Here is a 22,178-nt window from a genome sequence, read left to right on the forward strand (position 1 = left end):
TGGTTCTGCTATTAAAGACTCATCTAGTCAAAGAGAACATGCTGAAACCAAGGCATGTAGGTGAACTGTGTCATGTGCACATTGAACCTTCAAGGATTCAACCCATATACAAAGCAGAGTGATATTAAGGAGGCAGGGGATAGTACTGAGCTTTAAAAAAACTATTCAGCAGTAAAAAGTGTGCTCAGCAATAGAAAATGTGTGGAATGATGTTTGCCAAGAGCTGAGGGAAGGGGATGGAGAGTCATTGTTTAAAAAGTACAGCTTTTTGGCTGGGAAAGGGGAAACATTCTGGAGCTAGATGGTGGTGATTGATGCATAACAATCTTTAATGTACTTTATGCCCTTGAACCCACACTTAAATATGGTTAAAATGGGGCCAGGTGTGGTGGCTTACTGCTGTAATTCCAGCACCTGGGGAGGCTGAGGCGGGAGGATCACTTGAGCCTGGAAATTTGAGACCAGCGCAGGAAACATAGTGAGACCCCATCTCTACCAAAAAAAAAAAAAAAAAAAAAAAAAAAAAAATCGAAAATTCACCAGCCATGGTAGTGTGCACCTGTAGTCCTAGCTACTCGAGAGGCTGAGGTGGGAGGATACTTGAGCCCAGGAGGTCAAGGATGCAGTAAACCATGATTGCACCACTGCACTCCACCTGGGCAACAGAGTAAGACCCCATCTCAATTAAAAAAAAAAGAAAGGTTAAAATGGTTCATTCTCTGTTATGTATTATTTTACCGCAATTAAAAATAAATTTAAAAAATTTAAAAACCTCACTCAGCAGTAAAAAACTAACTGCTGAGGCACATAACAATGTGAACTATCAAAACCATGAAGACAGAGCTGTCCAATATGGTAGCTAGCCTCATGTGGCTATCTAAATTTAAATTAATTAAAATTAGGTAGAATAAAAATTGTATTTCTTTAGTTGCACTAGCCACATTCCAAGTGCTTAATAGCTGCATGTAGCCATTGGCTACTGTACTGGACAAGACAGATATGGAACATTTTCATCATTGCAGAAAGTTCCATTAGACAGAGATGTTGTAGAGCGAATCCACAGGGATAGAAATGAGAACAGTGATTACTTCTTGGGGAAGTGGTTGACTGGAAAGGGACAGTAGGAAGCTTTCTAGGGTGATGGTACAGGGAAAGCAAAACTTTACCTCTCCCTTCTTAAGGCCTTCGGCTGGGCCTGAGAATTACATTGATGTAAGATTGATCAACAGGAGAAAAACTTGCAGATTTAATGTAAGTTTTACATGACACAAGAGTCTTTATAAGCATGCCAGGTATAGTGGCTCATGCCTGTAATCCCTGCACGTTGGGAGGCTGAGGCAGGAGAATCACTTGAGGCCAGGAATTCAAGATCAGTGTGGGCAACACAGCAAAACCCTGTGTCTACAGAAAATACAAAACTTAGCCAGTGTGGTGGCCCATGCCTGTAGTCCCGGCTACTTGGGAGGCTGAGGTGGAAGGATTACTTGGGCCTGGGAGACTGAGGCTGCAGTGAGCTGTGACTGCACCACTGCACTCCAGCATGGCCAACAGAGCAAGACCCTGTTATACACACACACACACACACACACACACACACACACACACACACACAAACACACACACAAGTGAAGACTCAAAGTGGCAAAATCTAAGTTCTTGCCTTTTCACTGCGAAGGGCTCGTATTTGTAGGGGAACTCCTCCATGCTGGTGCCCTGACAACCCTGCATATTTTTACCTAGTCTACAGGGTGAGGCTTCACCACTGCTGACCTAAGTCTTGGTGGGATACCCTGTGATCACCCAGATTGTGAGAAGTCAGGCGGGCTTGCAAGTTGCTGCCACAAGACCTTCTCTCACCATCTCTCTATCTCCAGGGAGACTGTCATAGCCATTTCTCATCTGCCTTGCTGGTTCTTACGAGGTGGGCCTGCTCACTTCCCCTCCTCTCCTCAGGGTACAGCTGCAGGCTGTAAAGCTGCTTAGCTGCAGCATAAAATTGGCTTCTCAGCAGCAGGGATCCATCACCTTCGTTGCATGTCACTTGGCCCCTTCTGTTCCAGTGTCATCCTGTGGTTAAGGGTTATGGGGAGCTAATACCATTGCTGTCTATGTAATAAGTCATCTTATTCTATATGGGCTTGATGTGTTCCTGCCAGCTGTATCTATGGCACAGTGGTAAGCTAACCTGGCAGCTTCTGATGCTAACAGAATCTGTTAGCCTATCTGATAATATCGCTTTCACATCAACATGATTGTCCTATCTGGGGTCATCTGTAGCACATCCCTCATCCTGGGTTGTCCCTGTTCACCCCCTCTTCTCAGCCACTAAGGGCCCACTAGGTCAATGCTTGGTTCAGAAGCCTGACCAAGGGGAATTTTTCAGGCTACCACATGTAGCAAAACAAATCTTCGTAATTAAAAAATGTACACCATGCTCCCAAACCAAATAATGGTTCCTCTGTGGGTTCTCATGCCCACTCCATCTCTGTTAGTGTAGACCATGAGGAGTAGCATTCGTTTTCTCCTGCATGGCTCCACAGTACAGAGGAAACAGCAGAGCTATTGGGGCCAGACAGACTTGGGTACATTTCTGGGCTTATGTGTTTTAGTTTCCTGAGGCTGTTGCAGAAAATTACTACACATATACGGTGCCTTGAAACACAAGAAATTTATTATTTCACAATTTACTCTTTCATAATTCCGAAGGCCGGAAGTCTGAAATCAGTATCAATGGGGCAAAATCAAGGTGTTCCCTCTGGGAGCCCTAGGGAAGAACCCGTTCTTGGCTCTTCCAGCTTCTGGTGGCTGTTATCATTCCTTGGCTTATGGCCACATCACTTCAATCTTCAAGGCCAACATCTTCAAATTTCTCATCTCTATAGTTACACTACCTTCTTTTTTGTGTGTATGGGGTCATACCTTCCTCTACTTTCCTCTTATATACACACAACTGCATTTAAGATCCACCCTGATAATCCATGATTAGCCTCCCCATCTCAAGATCCTTACCTTAATCACATCTGCGAAGGCTCTGTTTCCATGTAAGGTAACATTTACAGGCTCCAGAGATTAGAACCTGGTATCTTTGAGAGGCTGTTTTTCAAGCTACCATATGTAGCCATAGGCAAGCTATTCTGTGTCACTAAGTCTCAGCTTTCCCTTCTGTAAAAGAGGAGTAATAATAGTGATGGTGGGATCAGGATTACATAAGCCACTCTATGCAAAACACCTATCACTGCAATTACTATAATTATTGCAATTACTACACCTTCCTGTTGCCTTGCTAGATGGTGAAGAGTCCCTTTCCTGATCTCCTGGAGCAGTTAAGACCCTTGTTTTGGCCCTTGGTACACACTTCTTGGTGACTCCTCCTAGAGCCTTGAGTCATTATTTATAGCCACTGTGATCTGCTGATCACAATTCTCAATCCAAATATCTGACTACATACTTGGGAGTCTAAGAACTATTTTGGGGCTCTAAAGCATCTGAGAGATATAGTTTAGCTTAGATCCACACAGAATAAGAATTTCCAAGACATTTAGAGAGCTGAGGAGAAGAGCTGCTATGTTTTTTATGATTATGAAGATTAATTTTGCTACAGCTCGTAGCCTGGAAAATGTTCCTTGCTGTCGGAGTGGCCCAGGAAATTCCAGCATGTATGAGCCCTGTAGCTGCTGACACAGCACACGAGAGGAGAGTCAAGGGACTGGAGGATTCTGATCCCTTCTACTTTCCCCAGCAAAGCAAGATCGTGCAGTGCCCTACAAGGTGCCTGAATTTTTTCTGAGTGCAATAGAAAAGCCCTGTAGGGAGGCACAGTAGACATGTTGGAAGGATCTCTAAGAAAGCCTGTTTTGGGACTGTACTACCTCCCCTTTGGGAGCAAGAGTAAGGATTAAGCTTCCCGAGGACCACCAGGACACACCAAAATGATCCTTTTCCACTAAAGAAAAGTTTCATCCAACCCCTTGTCTCAATCTGGGGCCACAAAGATTCCAGGTTTCTCATTTCGGGAGACAAGAACTTCCATTTCACCACCGTTTTCAAAGTGAAATTCCCAGACTAATAGCATCAACATCATTTCAGAATTTGTTAGAGATAGAAATTCTTAAGTTGCACCTTCAACCTGCAGAAGGAGGAACTGGGGTTGAAGCGCAGCAATCTGAGCTCTACCAAGTTCTCCCAGTGATTCTGATGAAGGCTTGAGTGTAAGAACCTTCTACAATCATTACACACATCCCAAAGCAACTGATAACCAGCAAGGGCAGCCTTTGGAGATCAAGTGATTCGTGAGTTTGGGGATCATATTACTCTAGAATCTTATAGTTGCAAATGGCAGAAAATTCAATTTAGACTGGCAAAAAGAATAATTGATTGTCCTATAAAATGGAAAGCTTAAAGGTCATCTAGATTCTGACACTGCTGGCTCTACTATAATCAGGTTTCTCTCTCTTTTTTTTTTTTTTTTTTTTGAGATAGAGTTTCGCTCTTGTTACCCAGGCTGGAGTGCAATGGCACGATCTCGGCTCACCGCAACCTTCGCCTCCTGGGTTCAGGCAATTCTCCTGCCTCAGCCTCCTGAGTAGCTGGGATTACAGGCACGTGCCACCATGCCCGGCTAATTTTTTGTATTTTTGGTAGAGACGGAGTTTCATCATGTTGACCAGGATGGTCTCGATCTCTTGACCTCGTGATCCACCCGCCTCGGCCTCCCAAAGTGCTGGGATTACAGGCTTGAGCCACCGCGCCCGGCCAGGTTTCTCTTTTAATTAGTAATTGTACCTACAAGGATTCAGGATTAACTGTGTGCTATGAACTGAACTGTGTCACTCCAAAATTCATATGCTAAAGCCCTAACCTCCAATGCGCTGGTATTTGGGGATAGGACCTTTGGGAGTACATGGTAGATGCACCTAATAGCAGTAACTTAAGTGTACCCTGAAAATAACCCTGTATGGCAGACACACCTGAATGTGGGTTCCAAGCTAGGAAATCTGGGAGTGGCCAACTTGGAGATTCCTTTCTTGTGTGTGAGGAACATCTGAGTCTAGGAGGCACATATGGCCTGTCCTGTGGAATGCAGGCCATGCAGGAGATCAAGACCTTTTGTTTTGGGTTAGATGAAGTTGTTAGGTGGAGACTGTTAGGGGGAGGGTTGCTTTAGAAATCGTTTTGGTGTGTCCTGATGGTCCTCGGGAAGCTTAATCCTTACTCTTAGCTCCCAAAAGGGAGGTAGTACAGTCCCAGAACAGACTTTCTTAGAGATCCTTTAAAAATGTCTGTTGTGCCTCCCTACAGGCTTTTCTACTGCACTCAGAAAACATTCTGGTACCGTACAAGGCGTTGCATGATCTGGCTTTACTGGGGAAAGTGAAAGGCGTCAGAATCCCCCCTTCCCTTGTGAAATCCTTCATTCCCTAAGTGAAAATGCTGTGTAAACTGCATGTCTTTTACAAGCAGTTGTGGTTCTTCTGCTCAGGCCACCACCACTGAGCTGTGTGGTTATCCCACCCAGCCTGCCGCCACTGAACTGGATGTACCACGTTTCTCCTGCCCAGCCCACCACCACTGGACTCTCTCCCCTGTATGTAAGCCCCCAATAAGACCTCATGTCTCATTTCCTAGCTCTAGGGGTCTCTTCTTTGGCCTCATGAACCTGATGCCATCCCCATTGGAGTCAATAGGGGTTCAGCACAACAGGGAGGTAATTAGGTTTAGAAATCATGAGGGTAGGGTCCTCATGATGGGATTAGAGAGAAGAGATAGCAAAGAGAGTACACTCTCCCTCTCATTTTCTCTAGCTTTTCCTCATTCTTTTTCTCTCACATGTGAGGACATAGTAAGAAGGCAGCTGTCTGTAAGCCACGAAGAGAGCCCGCAGCAGAATCCAACCATGCTGGCACTCTGATCTCAGACTCCACCCTCCAAAAATGGGGAAAAATACTTTTTTGTTGTTTAAGTCACACAGTTTTTGGTCTTTCGTTACGGCAGCCTGAGGTGGCTAGGACACTCTGTTTGGATCATATGCAGTTACAGTTGGACTGTTTGTGTCCCACTCCCCAAATTCTTATGTTGAAATTTCTAACCCACAAGGTGATAGTATTAAGAGGTAGGAACTTTAGGAGGAAATTAGGTCATGAGGGTAGAGTCCTGATGAATAGGATTAGTGCCCTTATAAAAGAAGCCCAAGACAGACCTCTCACTCCTTCCGCCATGTGAGGATGCAGCCAGAAGGCACCATCTATGAGCCATCTTTAACTGGCTCTCACCAGACATGAAATCTGCCTTGATCTTGAACCTCCCAGCCTCCAAAACTCTGAGAAGTACATTTTTGTGGTTTATGAACCACCCAATGTATGGTATTTTGTTTCAGAGCCAGAATGGACTAAGACATGCCCATTCCTAAATCAATCTTTGTTTCTAAGGGCTTGAGTCACATGACCACTCCTGGAGCTGAGAGTTGCATTAGTTCCACTTGAACATTATGGCAAAGAGTGGAGAAGGAGTGCTTCCCCAAATGAAAACTAAAGTGCTGTTACCAGAAAAGACAAATGCCACCAAAAGTCCACCATAGAATTTATTAGAGTTTTGACTAGCTATAGTTTCACCCAAGCCTTACGTTTTGTGCAGTACTAGACAGTCCCGGTCATGCCCTGATGATACAGCAATACATCTCACCTCCCCGTCCTGCTGCCCATCAAATTTAGAACCTTCAGAGTTGGCCTCCTGTACTCACTTCTACCCCCAAGCAGAAGAGTTGGTCTATTCCCCATTCCCACAGGCTCTTTCCCTCAATACACAGACTATCCAAAGGTGAAAGCTTCTACTCCTGGAGGTAGTGGCTTCCCTGTCAGTGGGGATATTCAAGCAGAACCTTCCCGTGGGGCAGCCCACTGGAAGCTTGTTTGAGGAGGATATTTGGGCATTTAAGTGGAGACAATGTTTCTGATTCCTGGAGCCTCCTAAGACTGTAATAAGGCTCAAATGTATCAACTCCATCTACTGATGAATGTCTGAAATTTCACCATTAGAGACGGCCCCTTAACCAGAATTCTTAAACCCTTTAAGGTATAAACCTTTAAAATATACAGCCAAGATACTGTCAGACATTTATCCACTTGATATTTCAAGTCCAGAAGGTTTTCGCCATTGAGTAAAAGCAGAGGGCTATAGGAGCTCAAGGGGAGACAAAGGGGGTTAGAACTTTCAGCGGTTCTGCCCTGGGGGTCTCAGATCCCACCCATCTCAGGTATGTTTCCAAGCTTCAGATTTGCAGAGGCTCCTTTCAGAATGCACATTTTGCTTTCTGGGCTGTAGGTGTTTTAGCTTAGAAGCACACTTTTGCTGTTGTTTATGCCAAATTGAGTATTACCAAGCTGCGTGGCAGTAACAATGGGCAGCTCAGTTGCCACAGTGGGAATAAGGCCCAGATGTGGAGCTCTTGGCTCAGTACTGGGCCAAGAGATTGGAGGTGATCAGCCTCCCCTGTTACTTTGTATTTCTTTTTTTTTCTTTTTTTTTTTTTTTTTTTTTTTTTTTTTTTGAGACGGAGTTTCACTCTTGTTACTCAAGCTGGAGTGCAATGGCGCCATCTCGGCTCACCGCAACCTCCGCCTCCTGGGTTCAGGCAATTCTCCTGCCTCAGCCTCCTGAGTAGCTGGGATTACAGGCACGTGCCACCATGCCCAGCTAATTTTTTTGTATTTTTAGTAGAGACGGGGTTTCACCATGTTGACCAGGATGGTCTCGATCTCTTGTCCTCGTGATCCACCCGCCTCGGCCTCCCAAAGTGCTGGGATTACAGGCTTGAGCCACCGCGCCCAGCTTACTTTGCATTTCTATATTGGCAAAGCTTTGCCCAGCAGGTGCTTTGCCCAAGCCTTGTATGCAGTGGGCAGTGTAGCTCAGTCAGCACAATGGCTTCTTTAGAGACCACAGAAACAATTTCTCCAGTTGGGCTGGGAAAGTGAGACTATTTTCTTAGATTGTCAGTTTTGTATCTGAATTCCCCTCCCCTCTTTTTTTTTTCTCCCTGTGGTAAAATACACATAAAGTTTACTATCTTAACCATCTCAAAGTATACAGTTTAGTGACATTAAATACTACCATATTGTTACACAGCCATCACCATCATCTACCTCCAGATCTGAAATTCTGTCGCCATTAAATGACTCCCTATTCTCTTTCCCTCTTGCCCTTGGCTACCAGCATTCTACTCTCTGTCTCTATGATTTTAGCTACTCTAGATACTTAATATGAGGGGACTTTAAAAAGTTCATGGAAAATGGAATTAAAAGATGAAAATACAAAATATTGACTTAATTTCTCACCAAAAGCTCCATCAAATTCAAGACACTTTTGTAAGTGATGATACCAGCCACTTAGTCCATCCCTAACGAACTGAGGATCCTGGTATTTAACTGAGGGTCCTGGTATTTAACTGAGGGTCCTGGTATTTAATGCAGTCTTTTTTACATTAACTAATATTGACTGAAGAAAAATTGGTGCCCTTTACAGATTTTATTTTTTGAGATGGAGTCTCACTTTTGTTGCCCAGATTGGAGTACAGTGGCACGATCTCTGCTCACTGCAGCCTCTGCCTCGCGGGTTCAAGCAATTCTCCTGCCTCAGCCTCCTGAGTAGCTGGGACTACTGGTGTGTGCCACCACTCCCAGCTAATTTTTGTATTTTTAGTAGAGATGGAGTTTTACCATGTTGGCCAGGATGGTCTTGATCTCTCGACCTCGTGATCCACCCACCTCGGCCTCCCAAAGTCTTGGGATTACAGGCGTGAGCCACTGCACCCGGCACAGATTTTTTTAAGATTAATAAACAAAAAGAAGTCAGAAGGAGCCAAATCAGGACTGTAAGGTTGATGTCTAATAATTTTTCATCAAAATTCTCATAAAATTGCCCTTGTTTAATGAGGGAAGTGAGCAGCAGCATCACTGTGGTGGAGAAGGACTCTCTGGTGAAGCTTTCCCAGCCTTTTTCCTGCTAAAGCTTTGACTCATTTTCTCAAAACATTCTCGTAATAAGCAGATGTTATCATTCATCAGCGGTCCAGAAAGAAAACAAGCCTTTGCTGTGGCTGGACCACTTCCACCTCTCGGTAGCCACTGCTTTAATTGTGCTTTGCCTTCTGGATCATACTGATAAAGCCATGTTCTAGCTCCTAGTACAATTATTTGAAAAAAAAAAAATCCTTCAGGATCTCATCTAAAATTCCCTCTGAAAGCTCTGCTCTTGTCTGCAGCTGATCTGGGTGTAAGGGTTTGGGCACCCATTAAGTGGAAACTTTAGTCAACCTTAGTATTTTGGCAGAATTGTGTAAGTTGAACCAATTGAGATTATGGTGTTGGCTATCATTTCTGAGATTAATTGTTGGTCCTCGTCAATCAATACACAAACAAGATTAATTTTTTTTCCCACAAATGGATGTGGATGGTCTGCTGTTGTGGGCTTCATCTTCAACATAGTCTTATCCCTTCCTAAAAGTTATCTATTTGTAAACTGCTGATTTTGGAGGGCATTGTCCTTATTAGAAACTTTTTGTAAAACATCAGTGATTTCCCCATTTTCCACCCAAGCTTAACCATAAATTTGATGTTTGTTCTTGCTTCAGTTTTAGCAGAATTCATGTTGATTTGTTAGAGGCTCTTTTCAAACTGACATCTTATCCTTCTTAATGCCTCAGCTAGATCCTGTCCAGAATTGTTGTAACAAGTTAGTACGAGTTTCTTTTGTTGCAAAGAAAATTATCCACATACAAAGTCATGATTGTGATCTTCCTCACACAAGACCCAAAAATTAACTCAAAATAGATCATACTTGCCAAACTTAAGAGTTAAAACTATGAAACTCATAGAAGAAAATAGGAGTAAATCTTTGTGACCTTGGGTTCTGCAATGGCTTTTTAGATACAACAGCAAATGCAGAAGTCATAAAAACAAATAAATTGTTCTACATCAAAATGTAAAACTTTTGTATGTCAAAGAACACCATCAAGAAAATGAAAACTCAACCCACAGAATGGGAGAAAATACTTACAAATCATGTATCTGATAAGGGACTTGTATCCAAAATATATAAAGAATGCATAATTTAATAGTTAAAAAAAGACAACCTTTGCCTTTCATAATAGGCAAAGGATATAAATAGGGACTTCTCCAAAAAGGATATACAAACAGCCAATAAAGAAAAGACACTTAATTATTAGTCGTTAGAGAAATGCAAGTCATAACCACAATCAATAAAACTAAATAAGACCCAAAATAACTGAAAAGTAGCTTAAGTATTTCCCGGGTATCACACGGTAATACTCTCACGGATTGTACTTTCCAAAGACATGGCAAATCATTATACGAATCTTCTTTCTATGCTGTTTTCTTTCTAGTACCTCCTGTCCTGTGGCTGCCCCCACTCCATGCTCTCCCTCTTTCCCTCACTTCTCTAATCAGCACGTTCTCATGTCAGATACCTGAGCCTTGCTGGCTTCTTTCAATTCACCTCTTCCCACCTTGGCCATATTACAGGAATATTTTTTAAATTCTCCCACAGGGAGCTGCCAGTCTCTTTTCCTGCTGTTATCATGGTGGTAAGGAAAAGGGCATGAGAATGCTACTTAATGAAAAAGATTCTGCCATGAGAGAAGGATGAAGTCACAAAGGGACAGGGGAAGGTAGGTAGAAGTCTGTGTGTCCTGGCTTACCCACTGGTGGTACAAATCCTGGAGAAGGCAGGATTACACAGAATAAAGGGAAGGTCAAAAGCACTGGGGAAGGGAAGTCAGACTAAAAGGGAAAGTCCCACATCTGCGGTGAAACAAGCAAGGTCCCCCTAAACCCCTAGGTCAGGCTGGGGAGCCTGCCAAAGAGGATACCTCATTGCCACAGGTGATACTCAAAAGATTTAACAGCTAGCAAGGCAATTCCTATCATAACACTTTGGCCCTAGGCTGGAGAAAGTTCCCAGATGTCCTGGCTATGCCAGGTTATCAACTCTTCAGGCAATATATCCTGGGAGGCCTGAGAAGTGGGGGTCCAGGGGAGAGTAGGGAGAAGGGCAATTAGATTGAGGGGCTTAGGGTTCTGCCATGGGAGGTATTTTAGTGTATTAATAATCACTGACCTCTTTCTGGCAAATTGTATGTTACAGAAATGTCCATGACAAGATCCCCCATTTCATATCTTCTCTTAATGATGCAACTGATACTTCTGCCATTAAAAAATGGGATCTAAATTCCCTTTTCTTTAATCTAGGAAGAGAAGAGTGGTTTCTTTAATCTAAGAGGAAAAGACTATGAAAGGAGTCATGATATATGACTTCCAAGATGAGGTCATTGAAATGTGATATAGTTTCCATTTGTTTCTCTTGGGACACTCCCGACAGGAACCCAGTTACCATGCTGTAAGGAAACCATACAGCCACGTAGAGAAGCCACATATTGTTACAGACTGAACGTCCATGTCCTCTCACACCCCCTGAATTTGTATGTTGAAGCCCTAACTCTTGGTATGATGGCATTAGGAGGTGGGGCCTTGGAATTAATTAGGTTTAGATGAAGTCATGAGGGCGAAGTCCCCATGATGGGTTTAATGCCCACATAAGTAGACGAAGAGACACCAGCGCTTTCTGTCTCCACCATGTGAGTATACCACAAGAAGGCAGCTGTCCACAAACCAGGAAGAGAGCCCTCACCAGGAATTGAAATCTGCCAGCATCTTAATCTTGGACTCTCCAGCCCCCAGAACTGTAAGAAATAAACGTGTGCTGTTTAAGCCACCTAGTCTGTGGTGTTTTGTTATGGCAGCTGGAATTTACTAAGCCATTGACTGGTAGACCCAGCTGAGATCCCAGCAACAAGTCCTCACATGTAAGTGAGTGAACATTTAGATGAGTTCAGCCTCCAGCTGTCAAGTCCCCCAGCCTTTCAGCCATCCAGATGACATACAGACTAGACTTACCACCAAGTCTGCTCAAATTGAAAACTTACGACCAAAATGATTGCTGTTGTGTTTTTGAAAACAATAGATAACCAGAAGCATCTTTTGCTACAGATGCCCTTAGAAATATCAGAATGGGCCGGGCGAGGTGGCTCAAGCCTGTAATCCCAGCACTTTGGGAGGCCAAGGTGGGTGGATCACGAGGTCAAGAGATCAAGACCATCCTGGTCAACATGGTGAAACCCCGTCTCTACTAAAAATACAAAAACTTAGCTGGGCATGGTGGCACGTGCCTGTAATCCCAGCTACTCAGGAGGCTGAGGCAGGAGAATTGCTTGAACCCAGGAGGCGGAGGTTGCGGTGAGCCAAGATTGCGCCATTGCACTCCAGCCTGGGTAACAAGAGCGAAACTCCGTCTCAAAAAAAAAAAAGAAAGAAAGAAAGAAAGAAATATCAGAATGACCACCCCTTCCTGGGTCCACACATGAGCAGCCCAGGCAGCACCCTCACCCTCAACTCCAAGAGGCTCTGAGGACTTTACCAGCCCCAGATGCCATCTTGGGAAGGGGGATTGGGAAGCAAGCAACAGCTTGAGTTGTTTTAATGCTCACCCCCATAGAGAGATTGTTTTAAATGAAAAGATATTTTGTTGTTTTTATTTCTTATTATTCTTATGAGGGGTTTGTATGTTCCCACATTTGTTCTCCCCAGAGTTAAAAAATTTTTTTCAAATAATTTCAAACTTAGAAAAATGCTCCAAAATGTAGTATGAAAACTTTCCATTTTAGCCACCATTCAGACTCCCCAACTATTAATATTTTCTTTTATCATTCTCTCTCTCTGTCTCTGGAAAGAGCTCTTTTTTAAAAAATTAGAGAGAACAGGACCTGGTTCAGGTAAAATTAAGTAAGCACACTGCACCCCATTTCTCCCAGTGAATACAGCTATAAAACATGGCCAAAATGCATGGAGTTGCTATTTAAGAACTTTGCAAAGTAGTAGCAGATGGATTGAGGAATAAAACTGGAATGTGAAGCACCATGGGGCCAGAAGTTAGTTTGCTATTTTTTTCCTCCAATATTTCCGAGGCTGGACTCAATGCAGCTTGAAATCTGCAAATGCATACCAGGGCAGAAAGAGAAAGCTCCAGGAAAAGCCCTCTAACCCTGGTTTAAGGAGCAGAAAGGGGCCTCCAAATGCCCAGAATGGGGGGAATTTCCCTTTATTTTTCTTTTTTCAATTCACTTGTACCCTAGCCCTCAAGAAATCCTTGTGAGAGTGGCAGCAACAGCAGCGATGGCCTACGAAACCTAAAACGGACAGGTAAGAATCGTCTCCTCCAATCAGAGGAGCTGTGGTCCTAAGAGGGTAGGACAGACTTCTTGCTTTTTCTTTCTCTGTGCTCACTCACTGCTTGGTCTCAAACACAGGTAGAGATATAGATATGGGAAGTGCCTGAACTAACAGAGTATATAAGGTCCCATACTTCTGATTGGAGGACCAAAAACAGTTGCCTCCTGTAATTAAAAAAAAAAAAAATGTATTAAGAAGAGAGAGAAGAGCTTAGGAAAGTAACCGAACAAAGTTGTTATCAACTTCTGGACACATCCCTGTGTTTTGCATGTGTGAATTAAATACTAAACAGCTCACACAGACTTTCAGAACTTAACAAAGGATGTATCACTGCCCAGGTCCTAGATAGACCTGAATGATGCACATATAAGAATGATCCAAATGGCACTGCAAAGCCTTTGAAAATAGAACTGACACTGAAATCACAATCCACAGAAGGCTGGTTGTAGCTCACAGCCTAAGCCCAATATGGTCAATTGTCTGTTAAAACAAAAATACCAACATTCTCAAAAGGATTTTTTAAAACAGATCTGAATTATTATGAAATTCAAAATGTCCATGATATAGTCCAAAATTACCTGAGTTGTGACAAACACGAAAATCTCAGCTCACATGGGAAAAGACAATCAGTAGCTGTCAATGCTGAAATGACACAGCTGTTGGAATTGCCTGGCAAAGTCTTTAGTGTAGCTATTACAAAACTTTTAAACAAGTAAACATTTTAAAATGTTTAAACAACATCTGAAGAAATAGTGGCTAAAAACTTTCCCTGGAATCAGGGAAAATTGAATCCAGGAACTCTTTTGTGAAAACCCAACAGGGTTTTGCCATGTTGGCCAGGCTGGTCTTGAACTCCTGGCCTTAAGTGATCCATCCATCTCAGCCTCCCAAAGTGCTGGGATTACAGGCATGAGCCACCGTGCCCAGCCTCAGGTATTCTTTATAGCAGTGTGAAGCAGTGCGAGAACAGACTAATGCAGGAGCACACACACAGAGACCAGAGAAAAATTAGTTACACCTGCCTCCCTATGTCTTAGACCATGTCACAGTGTTCTTAGACAGGTCACAGTGCCTCTGCAGGTAGAAATCATCTGGAAATAAATTAAAAAATTGAAAGTTTATTTTTTAGTTTTTATTTATTTATTTTTGAGACAGAGTCTTGCTCTGTCGCCCAGGCTGGAGTGAGGCTGGAGTGCAATGGTGTGATCCTGGCTCACTGTAACCTCTGCCTCCTGGTTCAAGCAATTCTCCTGCCTCAGCTTCCCAGGTAGCTGGGATTACAGGCACACGGTACCATGCCTTGCTAATTTTTGTATTTTTAGTAGGGATGGGGTTTCGCCATGTTGGTCAGGCTGGTCTCAAACCCCTGACCTTGTGATCTGCCTGCCTCAGCTTCCCAAAGTGCTGGGATCACAGGTGTGAGCCACCATGCCTGGCCTATTTTCATTTAGTTTTTGAGACAGGGTCTTGCTCTGTCACCCAGTGCAGTGGTGTGATCTCGGCTCACTGTGACCTCCGCCTCCCGGGTTCAAGCGATTCCCCTATGTCAGCCTCCCGAGTATCTGTAGTTACAGGCGAGTGCCACCACACCTGGCTAATTTTTGTATTTTTTAGTAGAGACAGGTTTCCACCATGTTGGCCAGTCTGGTCTAAAAGTCTTGGCCTCAAGCAATCTGCCTGCCTCATCCTCCCAAAGTGCAGAGATTGTAGGTGTGAGCCACCGGCCTCGACCAAGATGAAAAAAAGTTCAAGCAAATAAAATAGAACATATAAGAAAGAACAAAGTGGAAATGTTAGAACTGAACAATACAATGAGAACAGCAACAACAAATTCCTGTATGAGTACAATAGCAGAATGGAGGTTGCAGGGAAACATGCCAGTGATGTTGAAGATACAAAAATAGATACTATTCAGTCTGAACAACAGAGAAGAAGGACTCAAGGGAACTGAACAGAACTTCAGGCGCCTGTGAGACAATCCCGAAATATCTAATGTTTGTGTTATCGGGATCTGAGAAGAACAGGAGAAACACAGCGGAGCAGAAGAAAATATCTGACGAAATAGTGGCTGAAAACTTCCCAACTGTGGTGAAAGTCATATACCTGTAGACTTAGGAAGCTGAGTAAACCACAAACAGGATAAACCCAAGGAAATCCAACCCCCATTTTTCAGATTTGAAGACTTCAGGGAAGGAGTCACTTCCCCTTGTCATCAGGGAGGTTTATGACTTCAGACTGAAATGATTCCCTGTCTTCTATTACACAAAGGGAATAAAAATAAACTTAATCAGTTCAGAATGATATTAAATGAAAGAATCTCCTGCTCTTTCTCCCAGTTCCACCTCTTAGAGTCGCTCACTCTTTCTGTTTTTAGTTCTGGTTTGCTAAGGGTGATCCCAAAGAATTTAAACACTTAACAGAGTTGTTCATTAATAACTAGCCTATATATAATCAGAATCTAAACTAATTTAGAAACAAAACTCTCCCAGTTATTTCAAAAATCAGATAAATGCTCAGTAAGTGCCCCTTGTCCTCAGGCCCAATTCGTCTCAGGTCTGTGCTTCATGTCACCACTGATGGCTGAACTGATAGCCACATGCTTTCCTTTGTTTTCCCAAAGTACCGAGGAAGAAGTGGTGCAAATGTGAGGTTCCTGGGAACCCCCAGAAGAAGTGGTAAACGATGCTTATACACATGGATTGGGTTGGCCACTATCTCAAAGGCATGTCTTGTATTTTGAACTGATACCCAATTCAGAGCCATGAGAGAGAGAGCACAGGATGAATGTGAGCAAGTCTTATCCTGCTAGGCTTCAGGAAAAGCGGAATCCAGGAACTCTCTTGCCCCTGGTTGCTCTCATTCTCCATCAGTTATTCTCTCTGCAGTCTAATTTTCTCTAAGTGGTGTGAAGCAGTGTCCTGGCAACTGCTGGGGCCCGCTTTTTATTTTCATCTTTTGATATCCATTCTTCCCTACTGTGAGCATAGAACCTCTGATTTTAGTTGGGTATGTATACACCCAGAATGAAGGCTGTATTTCCTACCCTCCCATGCAGCTAAATTTGACCATTCAACTAAGTTATAGTCAATATGAAGTATGAGGGGAAGAGATGTGCAATTCTAAGTCATGCCCTTAAAGGAAAGGGGAATGTATCCTCACATTCCTCCTTTCCCTTTTCCCACCAGTTGAAATGAAAATATGTTGGAGAGCCATCTTGGACCATGCGTATGAAGGCAGGATTCTAAGGATACGGTGCCACAAGTAGAAGAAGAAGGAGTCCCTGGACAGCCTGTGAAGTACTGCCTGCGCTGAACCATCTGCCTCTGGACCGTCACATGAGAGAGACAGCAACTTCAGTCTCTTCTCAGCCACAGTTAAGTTGCTTCTGTCACGGCCTGTATTCTTACTATATTAAAATTGCCAGAGCAGTCACAAGCTCACTGGGATTTTAGGAAAGCGGACATCGATGACAGCAAGGGTGTCAAAAAGCTGTGAGGTTATATTTAAAACACGACAGGAGCTAATATGGTTTGGGTTTGTGTCCCTACCCAAATCTTATCTTGAATTGTAATTCCTATGATTCTGAGGTCAAGGGAGGGACCAGATGGGAGGTGATTGGATCATAAGGTGGTTTCTCCCATGCTGTTTTCGTGATAGTGAGTGCATTCTCATGAGAACTGATGGTTTTATAGGTGTTTAACAGCTCTTCATGTACTCTCTCGTGCCTGCTGCCACGTAAGATGTGCCTGCTTCCCCTTCTGCCATGATTATAAGCTTCCTGAGACTTCCCAGCCGTGCAGAACTGTGAGTCAATTAAACCTCTTTCCTTTATTAATTACTCAGTCTCAGATATAGATATATATTTCAAATAAAGGGTCTCACTCTGTCACCCAGGCTGAAGTGCAGTGGTACAATCTTGGCTCACTGCAACCTCCGCCTCCTGGGTTTAAGCAATTCTTGTGCCTCAGCCTCCCAAGTTGCTGGGATTACAGGCATGTGCTATCATGCCTGGCTAATTTTTTTTTTTTGTTTGTTTGTATTTTTAGTAGAAACAGAGTTTCGCCATGTTGGCCAGGCTGGTTTTGAATGCCCGGCCTCATCTGCCCATCTCAGTTTCCCAAAGTACTGGGAATACAGGCATGAGCCACTGTGTCCAGCCTCAGGTATTATTTATAGCAGTGTGAGAATGAACTAATAGAGGAGCACACACACAGGGATCAGAGAAAGATGAGTCACATCTGCTTCCTTATGTCCTAGACCATGTCACAGTGTTCTCTTGGGTCACAGTGCCTCTGCAGGTACTGCTCCTTCTGCCTCCCTTTACCCCAACACATGCACACAACTGGTCTTCTGACCTTGGCTAAACCTGAATACACCTGACTAACTCAGGGAAATATCTGACCATATGCAGACTAAGTCGGGCATCTTTGTTATATTAATATGTCCCTCACAGTATGACATCATGTATTACTGTCTCATACCATTATAGATTTGAAACTTTACAATTAGTCCCTGTCTTTTTTTAGTTAAACAATTTATATAATTATCTCTCTGATATTAGACTGTAGATTCTGTGAGGTCAGGGACTAAGTCTGACTCCTTCACTGCTGTATCCTCAGCACCTAGCATACAGTACATGACACATAGAAGGCACTTCTCAAAATCAAAATAAAATACGGAGATGAATCTCTAAATTTAATGTTTTATTTTGGGAAGCAAGAATTGCAACTTGGGGCATACACACAGATCTGGTGGTCTTTGATATATCCGAAGAATCAAGAGAAGGTAGGGAGTTTTACTAGAAAGGGAAATGTATTGTTTTGAAAGAAAGCACAGTGGCACTAGTAAAGTTTCATGGACCTGGCAAGCTCTGATTGGTGAGTGACAGTGGTAAGTAAAACTAGCATTAGGTCATGGCAGGCTGTTTCAGCAGGTACTAGCGGAAACTGATTTTAGGAGGACAGCGGGCCATTTCAACAGCATAGTTATTGGAAATATTAATTGTTGGAACAGGTGCTGTGTGCCTCCAGTGCTTTTTCCCTGGCCCCTGGATTCTGATTCCACTGGGCATGACAAGAGTGACCCAATTTGTATTATCAACTTTCACATGCTCAATAAGAATGTATGCATGTAAGCTATGGGTGAGTGAGCAGATGAATTTGGGCAACTCTTCCTCCAGTGAAGGAAAGCAGAACTCGGAGCCCAGAGCCACTTATAAAATGATAACATAGTACTACATGTGCGCTGTCTTCTCAGAACTATGCTCTTTCCAGGATGAGTAAGTGTGTGTTAGAAGTGGTGCTGTACAGGACCGAGCATAGAAAGTGAACACCAAGACAAAAGTATGTCCAATTGCAGCGTCATTTATTATGCCGGCGACCACGGAGGACTCGCGTCTCTCCAACCCGTGGCCCCGAGTTCAGGGGGAGCGGGGTTTTTAAGCTGAAAAACCACATCCTGGTTTTAGGGTGAGGGGATGCGGGGCAAGCAACTTTTCAGCATTTATTGATAAGCAGAAGCAAGCACTTTTCATAGAAGCCAAGGTCAGCAGTTATTGCAAAGAGAATGGGGAAGCCGTGACAGCTTATTTTAAGAACAGCTTTGTCTTTTACAAAATGGCATTTCTCAGGTTCTAACTTTTAGGCTAGCCATATTACATTCCCCCCTGTTTTTTTTTACACACATTAAATCTTTAATAGTTTTTTTCTTTTTGGCTTAAGGGCCCATAGCTGGATCTTAGAACTATTAACTTGACTGAGTCTATTTTTTTTTAAAATAAATTTGAGGAGTATATTTAAAAGGCATGGTCCAAATATTAACCCTAGGACCATTAGGGCCAAGGGTCTTGCTAATCTAGTAAGTAGGGATGTTATGCCAAAGACATTTCCTGGCAGTCAGTGATTAACACACAAGATGCGATGAAAGGAGACAACACTATACTGAAAACTACTAAAACTCAAGTGTAATTTGCTATAGTTAGCATCAAGTAGCAATTATGAAGCCTGTGGTCCCTAAAATGACCTCAGTCAAGCTTATTTGGTATGGCCCAGGCAATACTTTATACAATAAAATATAGACACTATTTGCACTAAAAAGCTCTTTTCAGTGGAAGTTATAAGGCAGAACTAGCAAGTAGCAAAACGGACAGATACACTGCTTTTTTAAAACTAACATATTCTGTACATTTACCAAATTTGACAAACATGGTAAATATTAAAGATGTCTGAAACACAGGTCCTGTCCTTAAGGACACAATTTAGCTGATAGACAAGATACACATATATAGACATTTGTTAATACATATTGAGTAACAGTGTAACCTAATATACGATTTATTTATTTAAGAACCACTTAGTAAGCAGCTACTATGTGCCAGTTACTTTACTGACTTTAGAGAAATAAAAACACCTTTAAGTGACTTGGAATCTACTGAACAAACAAATATACCAAGTATGAGATAGGACAGGGGTCTTCAACCCCAGAGCCACTGACTGGTATGGGGAAAATTGTCTTCCATAAAACCGGTCCCTGGTGTCAAAGAGGTTGAGAACTACTGAAATAGTAGGTATAATAGAGATGCAGAAGTTTTTACAAATTTTTTTAACCAATTCTATGGATTAACCAGTATTTTTATCTCTTTGGAGAACACTGTCTGAAGTCCAGGGCACATTAAATACTCACAGCTAATAGACTATTTTTTATAGTTTAACATACATTTTGGTCTCCATGGTAGAGTTATATAAATTTAGCAAGAGTTAACTAGGTTTTTTTTTTTCAAACCTGTTCATGCCAGTTGTACTTGTACTTGTCACTTGAATTAAATAATTTAATCAAATATTATATAAACATAAAAGGAAGAATGTCTTGGTAAGACAAGACAATAAAGGAGACCCACTAAAAATATTGCTGTCCAATTGGATGTGTTTGAAACAACTGTAAAAGACTGGGGTGGGGATAATAAAAATCTAGGATTTTGCAATCACTCTGTTTTACTGGGAAAACCAAACCTAGAAAGTCTTTTTTTTTTTTTAAAAAAAAAAAAAAAAAAAACACATGCTGGGGGATTAGGATGGTTACCGCAAAGAGCACAAAAGTCTTAGTTTCAGAGGGTCTGTTGAAAATGAGACCACCTTTCATTTTGCGTCCGGGGGGCAGTCTTGACATGTGAGTGGTGAATCCAGGCAGTTAGTCCGTTCACCTTGATTGCCATGGGGGTGACCAGGATCACGGTGTAGGGTCCCTTCCAGCTAGGAGTTAGGCCGGAGGCTGTGAATCTCTTTACCAGGACTTCATCTTTGGGCTGGAAGGGGCGTACCGGCTGGTCAGTGAGGTCCACTGGGGTAAGTTGAATTTCCCCGATGAGCAGGTGTACCTGGGACTGGACAGACTGGAGTGCCTGTGAGGACGTAAGGAGTGTGTGGTTATGGACTTTAGCAGGTATGGTGTCTGCAAGTTTGGGGAGTAAGAGAGGGGGCCTTTTAAACATAATTTTAAAAGGAATAAAGCCTTTTTTATGGGGAGAACATGGGGTACGGAGGAGAACGAAAGGAAGCAGGTTGACCCAATTTTCACCGGTTTTTAGAATGAATTTTGTTAAGTTTTTTTATGGTCCAGTTTATCCTTTCAACCTGCCCTGAACTCTGGGGGTGATAGGCACAGTGTAGTTTCCAGGATATGCCCAGGGCCTTGGCCCTGTGAAACCTGTGCTGTAAATGCAGGGCCATTATCTGATCCCAGAGTCAGGGGGGATCCTGCAGACCGAGGAACCAGGTCCTGCAACAATCTTCTTGTTACTACCAGTGTAGTTTCTGACCTAGTGGGAAAAGCCTCGACCCATTCGGAGAAAGTGTCTACGAATACAAGGAGGTATTTATAGCCGCATGCTGGGGACTTTATTTTAGTAAAATCTACCTCCCAGTGTTTTCCTGGGCTAATACCCCTAAGTCTTATCCTGCCTGACTAGGCCTACTGTTTTTTTTTTTTTTTTTATTTTTTTTTTTTACCCTGGCACATACATTACATTGAGTCGTAGTTTTTCTAACAATCTCATGTAAGTGTGGGATGTAGTATCTGGCCCTCAGCAGCTTAGTTAGTTTTGTTTGTCTTAAGTGATTGGCCTGGTGTGTGTGTCCTTAACTAGAGTGCGTTCTAGAGCCTCAGGGAGCACAATTTTTGTGTCCGGTAGAGTCCACCATCCTGTGGAATCTTGCCTTCCCCCCTGTTTTTTAGAGAGTTGGGGCCAGCAGAGTTACAAGAAGAGTCAGAGGTTTTACTGGCCCCAGGGCTGGTTCTCTGGCTTGCAGGTCAGCTGTCCTATCTCCCCTTGTCTCTGGTGAATGTCTCTTCTGGTGTTCTTTGCAGTGTATGAATGTCACGGCCTTGGGCTTCCATACAGTCTATAGTGGGGCTAGGATTTTCTCTTTGTTTTTGATGACTTTTCTCTTTGAGGTAAGCAGCCCTCTTTTTTATATATGGCTCCATGTACATGGGCCGTAGCAGAGGTATATTGGTTATCAGTGTAGATGTTGACAGTCTTTCCCTCCGTCCAGTCCAAGGCCTTTATCAGAGCTATGAGTTCTGCCTTTTAGGCTGAGGTTTTGTGTGGAAGAGCCTGGGCCCAGATAACCCGCTCTAGGGTGACCACAGCTGCCCCGGCGTACCTTGACTCTGTCGACCATGAAGCTGCTGCCATCTGTATACAGTACCTCCTCTGGGTTCCGCAGGGGGACATCGGTGAGATCTGGTCGTGCAGCGTGGAGGACGTCTATTGTCTGTTGGCAGTCAGGTGTGGGCTCTTCTGGCTCACTGTCAGGCAGCAATGTGGCAGGGTTTAAAACTGTGGTTTTTGAAAATTTTATGCCAGGCTCGTCCAAAAGTAAG

The 22,178-nt window shown here is 43.1% G+C and overlaps 1 protein-coding gene across 3 annotated transcripts in view; it reads right to left on the reverse strand.

Annotated features, from left to right (window-relative positions):
- Nucleotides 1-18,645: 18,645 nt before the first annotated feature.
- LOC104653401 (uncharacterized) overlaps nucleotides 18,646-22,178 on the reverse strand; it is a 90,428-nt gene continuing 86,895 nt past the window's right edge. For 2 of the 3 annotated variants that reach the window (XR_012519333.1, XM_074406350.1), the window contains 2 exons: nucleotides 21,959-22,103; nucleotides 18,646-20,694 (listed from right to left, as the gene is read on the reverse strand). Coding sequence is in view for 1 of the 3 variants with exons in the window: in XM_074406350.1 (XP_074262451.1) it covers nucleotides 20,401-20,694; nucleotides 21,959-22,103 (439 nt within the window). In the remaining 2 variants the exon portion in view is untranslated. The remainder of the gene's footprint in view (nucleotides 20,695-21,958; nucleotides 22,104-22,178) is intronic. The other variant, XR_012519331.1, reaches the window with a different exon arrangement.

The sequence above is a fragment of the Saimiri boliviensis genome, chromosome 9, assembly GCF_048565385.1.
Source record: "Saimiri boliviensis isolate mSaiBol1 chromosome 9, mSaiBol1.pri, whole genome shotgun sequence".
Classification (NCBI taxonomy): Eukaryota; Metazoa; Chordata; class Mammalia; order Primates; family Cebidae; genus Saimiri; species Saimiri boliviensis.